We start from the raw sequence: 4,793 nt of genomic DNA, 5'->3' as shown, positions 1-4,793 counted from the left end.
TATATATATTTAAAAAATTGAAATCTCTCATTATAATTCACACCGGCTCATTATATAATCGGCTCTTATCTCGGAGAGAGCTTTAATCGCAGACAATATTTTCCTAATCAGAGAATATAATTTTTTCTTTTTGTAAATTGAATTAAATTGAATTGAATTTACTCAGGTTTAATTTACATGAGATATGTCTCACATATACACACATAAATTCCGCATAAGAATACTTGAGTACGTAGTACTTGACCTCATTCCAAAAGAAAAAATTAAACTAAAAATAATATTAACAAACTAAAGTATGATTATTGAATTGTGTGCTCTGTTTTAGTTCTCATTCCTGTTAACTTATCATACAATTATTTTTGCCAGATGTGTATCGGTGATATTTATTAACCATTTTTTAATATTTTTCCCAGATATACAAGATAAATTTAAAAAAAAAATTTAAAATGTGCGTGTCTACAAAATTATATACGGATACAAGAAAGAGTAGCAAACCGTTACAATTCTAGGTCGTGTAAATCGGGCTTCGTACGGTGCGCTTTTCGGAGGAAGACAGAGCGCTCGCGCTCTCCGGCAAACGGGTATGCAAAGGAGAAGGAGAAAATAAGAGAACCGGCGAGAGGATGCTGCGAGAGAAGAAGAGAGTCGCCGCGCCTCCCTACCTTCAGGATACGCCGTATCCTCGGCTCCGGCACCGACACGAACGCGGGGCTCTCTGCCTGCCCATGCCTGCCTGGCCCCGCGCGATCGTATGGTGATGGGCTGCTGCAACGATGGTGCCGTGCCGACAATGATAGTGGTGCCACCACTGTGATGGTGGTGATGGTATGGTGATGGTGGTGGTGGTGGTGGTGGTGGTGGTGGTGGTGGTGGTGGTGGTGGTGGTGGTGGTGGTGGTGGTGGTGGTGGTGGTGGTGGTGGTGGTGGTGGTGGTGGTGGTGGTGGTGGTGGTGGTGGTGGTGGTGGTGGTGGTGGTGGTGGTGGTGGTGGTGGTGGTGGTGTGGTGATGGTGGTGGTGGTGGTGGTGGTGGTGGTGGTGGTGGGTAGGGAATTACGGGGAACGCGCTTTTAGGCGAGCGTCCGTAGTAGTCGTGTCCGAGCCGCGAGAGGAAGCGGGCCTCCGCGTCCGCACGAGAGATACCAAGATTTTTCGTTTCGTTTTCGATGCGCGAGCGACGAAAACGCACGCTCCTTCCGCGCGACGTTCCCTTAACGAGTGCCGTAAAAAGTCCACGGGTCCGGGAAAGCCCCGCTAGTTTTCGCCCCGGGTCTCCGCTCGCTCGGCGGGCTCCGCCTGCCAGTCACGAGCACGTGTGTGCGGTGCGTGAGTGCAACGACGGCGGCGGTCGTCGTCTGTTGTAAAGCGAGCGCTCGCTCGGAATGTCAATGGTGCGTACGTAAAAAGGAGGACCGGACTTGTTTGTGTGTATTTGTACGTGTGTCATATATATCGTCGCCGGGCAGTGACAGATCGACCACGGCGTGGGGAGAGTCGAGTTTATACACAGGGAGGCCTACTAATCATCTGATCCCGATCGAAAGAATACAGCGTGGATATCTCGCGTGCATCCAGGTTCATGGCGTGTTAGTAACTGACGGAGGAACAAAGTGTTGTTCGCCGGGTCGGGTTTACGAGAGAACGACGGGCGAGCGATAGAAGCGTAGAGGGATCACGCACGCCGATCATACGCACGCACGCACGCACGCACGCACGAACAAACGATCGCACGCACGTACGCAAGCACGCACGCATGAAGGTCCCATGGCTACCGGATTGGTAAAGTGGTGGCGAGCAAGGTTCCTCGCCGGCTACAGACCCTTTTCTGGTAATGATTCCTTCTGCCTCTTCTGGAGAACGCATGCTTCTTCCGTCGTGATATGATTACGCGATATCGAGATTCGCCGAAGAAAAAGAAGGATGTTATTTAAATCGGAGTCGCGAAGAAGAGAATGTTTACTTCCGTTAAATTCTCATGCTACGATATAGCAGAATCTTTAATCTTAATACAGGATGTCTATTCCTTCGACAAACATGGAAAATCTGCATCTTTTTTGTACCTGAAAAAAATCAGGAAATCAGTGGAATTTTATTGGAATTCAAGGAATTTTTTCTTTAATTCTCTCTTTGATAATTTTGATTTTTATATTGTAAACAGTCGATAATTTGTCAATAAGTGGTGAATTATGTCTCTTTAAGATATATTATAAACAGGGTTGGGTAGTAATTAATTAATTAAACAGTTAAAAGTTAAGTTGAAAAGTTGAAAAGTTAATAATTTTTAACTTAGTTAATTTTAAACCTGTTAACTTTTAACTTAAACTAGTTATTTTTAAATGCATTAATGTTAACTTATTAATTTCTTTTTAAAAATGTTAAAATAATTAAAATTAATAATTACATTAATTAAAATAATTATATCAATATTAAAGTCGTGTAAAAATAGTTGATCGTAATGCGAGTATTTCATTTGTCGTACAAATTTGTCGAATGTGTCGATTCGTTCTTGGATAAAGAATTAACTTTTAATTTTGAGTTAATAATTTTTCAACTTAATTTTAACTGAGTTAATTTTTGTTTAAGTAACTTTTAACGTAAATTTAGTTAATTTTTGGGCCATTAACTTTAAACTTAACTTAGTTAAAAAAAAAAAGAAAAAAATTAACTTATCCAACTCTGATTATAAATATATATCTCTGCGTGTGTATGTGTTTCTGTTTATATATTCAATGTCTTAACGAAATATTGAATATGCAATACATATTCTTTATTGTGAGTTTTCTCTTAATCTGGAATTTTGAATAATATGCAGTACATATTTCTTTATTGTGATTTTTCTCTTAATCTGGTATTTTGAATAAAGATATCTGGAAGATCAAGGAATTTTCAGGATTCTTTATTGTTGATTTTTGAATAATATGCAGTATATATTCTTTATTGTGATTTTTCTTTTAATTTGGAATTTTGAATAAAGATATCTGGAAGATCAAGGAACTTTCAGGAAATTTGTTTACAAGATGAGAATAGATACCCTGTTAATAAGTTTCTAGCAAAATTATATTAAATAAAAAATTTCTTTTGTAAGAGAAAAAAATAAAAAAAAATTCTTTACATGTGAAAAATACGCGATATTTTTCATATCATTTATATGGATAAACTCGTACGCACACATGTTACATGTTTTCTGTCTTATCGAGGGGAAATAATATCGAATTATATAGCGTTGCCTCGCTTCGCTTTGTGAGTCATCCTCACCATTTCTCGTACGAGCGAATCTTTTTACCTGACACTTTAGAAAGCTTTACATCTGACCGACATCTGGTTGCGCTCGAGCTTTGATGCCGAAAGTCATTCGCTCGTATTGTCGTCTAGTTTTCGACCTTGACGAGACGCCGGAAAAATTTACGAGACAGTTCTTGGAAGAGAAATAGATTACCGTTTCACTTATAAATATCAGCGGTAGATCCGAAACAAAGATGAAACGAGATAACATCGGTAAATTACAGTTTTCATTTCTCTCCCGTTCCTTTAAACGACGTTTGACAAAATCAGCTGATAAATCACACATGCAATATTTTTCTAAAAATTAAAATTATTTATGCAACTATATAGCTGTTATTATAACATGCATCGTGTTTATATACAATGTCTTTGAAAGCGATTCTTTAGCGACGACACAATATACTTGTTTTCGACGATGAGAAGACGCAATTTAATTGCGAGAACAATTATCACACATAAATTTGACATTGACAAGATCGCCTTATAAAAAAAAATGCTATAGATTTACACGAATAAAAATGTTTGAATCTCTTTCAAAATCATTAGAATAAGGAGAAGAATTTGAATGTACCTTTGAAGAAATCAGGGAAGTGCTTGAAGAATAGCGGGGAACGAAGGGAGGAGGGGAACGGGACTAAAAAAAAAAGAATGTAGTCGCTGAGTTCGGATGGCGCCTATACAATCAATCGTATCCTGCCGCGAAAGAATGACCGTCATCAGAATAATGCTAAAATACTATAGAAGTGGGATACCACGTGGTGTCACGTCATACTTACATTTTTCTTGGCTTTTGTGACCCGTGTCTACAAATCTACCGTTTGTCTTGTACAACGTAACGTTGAAAATAACGCGGAAGTTACGTGCGTTTTTGATGATAGAATTAATAGACACTTTATATATATGTATAAATTTAAAAAAAAAGTATCTATTAATTCTATTGTAAGTTAAATATATATAATTAAATATTTCTTATATATAAACTTTCTTAAATAATATCTATTCATTTAATTTTAAAGGGCTTGTTTATACTTAATAATAATAGCGTAACAATAAATTTGTGTGCGAGGATCTTGGAAAGAATTACAAAAATTATGCAGAACGGCGTCTACGAATCTCGATATCGCTCAATCTTGTAATAATTGCATGATATTAATTATTAAAATAATGTAATATGAATTTTTTTAAACAATCGATTATTATAATCGATTCTTCATATCATTGACACCCTTATTTTTTTCCGTATTTTCAACATGTGTTTTTTACATATATATCTTTAGCGCATTTTGCTCCTTCACTACTTCACATTTATCACTAAATCCAACATTTTCATTTTACACACATGTGCATTGAAATAAAAAAGAAAATGTTAAGAAAAGATTGTTATATCCTAATTAAGAGAATACGGCATTAAAATATATGGGATACGTTCTTCTAAAAAATTAGTAAGTTATAAAAAATCTTAATATAAGATATAATAAATTATAAAAAAAATAATATTATATAAAAATAATTT

General features: G+C 36.8%; 1 protein-coding gene across 1 annotated transcript in view; it reads left to right on the top strand.

The window, feature by feature from the left end:
- Window positions 1-1,035: 1,035 nt before the first annotated feature.
- The window catches only part of LOC115233908 (protein naked cuticle), a 10,114-nt gene continuing 6,356 nt past the window's right edge, over window positions 1,036-4,793 (top strand). The window contains exon 1 of the mRNA XM_029804540.1: window positions 1,036-1,826. Coding sequence (XP_029660400.1) covers window positions 1,763-1,826 — 64 coding nt within the window. The 5' untranslated portion in view covers window positions 1,036-1,762. The remainder of the gene's footprint in view (window positions 1,827-4,793) is intronic.

This window comes from Formica exsecta, unplaced genomic scaffold (assembly GCF_003651465.1).
Source record: "Formica exsecta isolate Colony F162 unplaced genomic scaffold, ASM365146v1 scaffold191, whole genome shotgun sequence".
Classification (NCBI taxonomy): Eukaryota; Metazoa; Arthropoda; class Insecta; order Hymenoptera; family Formicidae; genus Formica; species Formica exsecta.
The sequence above is the reverse complement of the archived record's forward strand: the minus strand, read 5'-3'. Positions and strand labels throughout refer to the sequence as shown.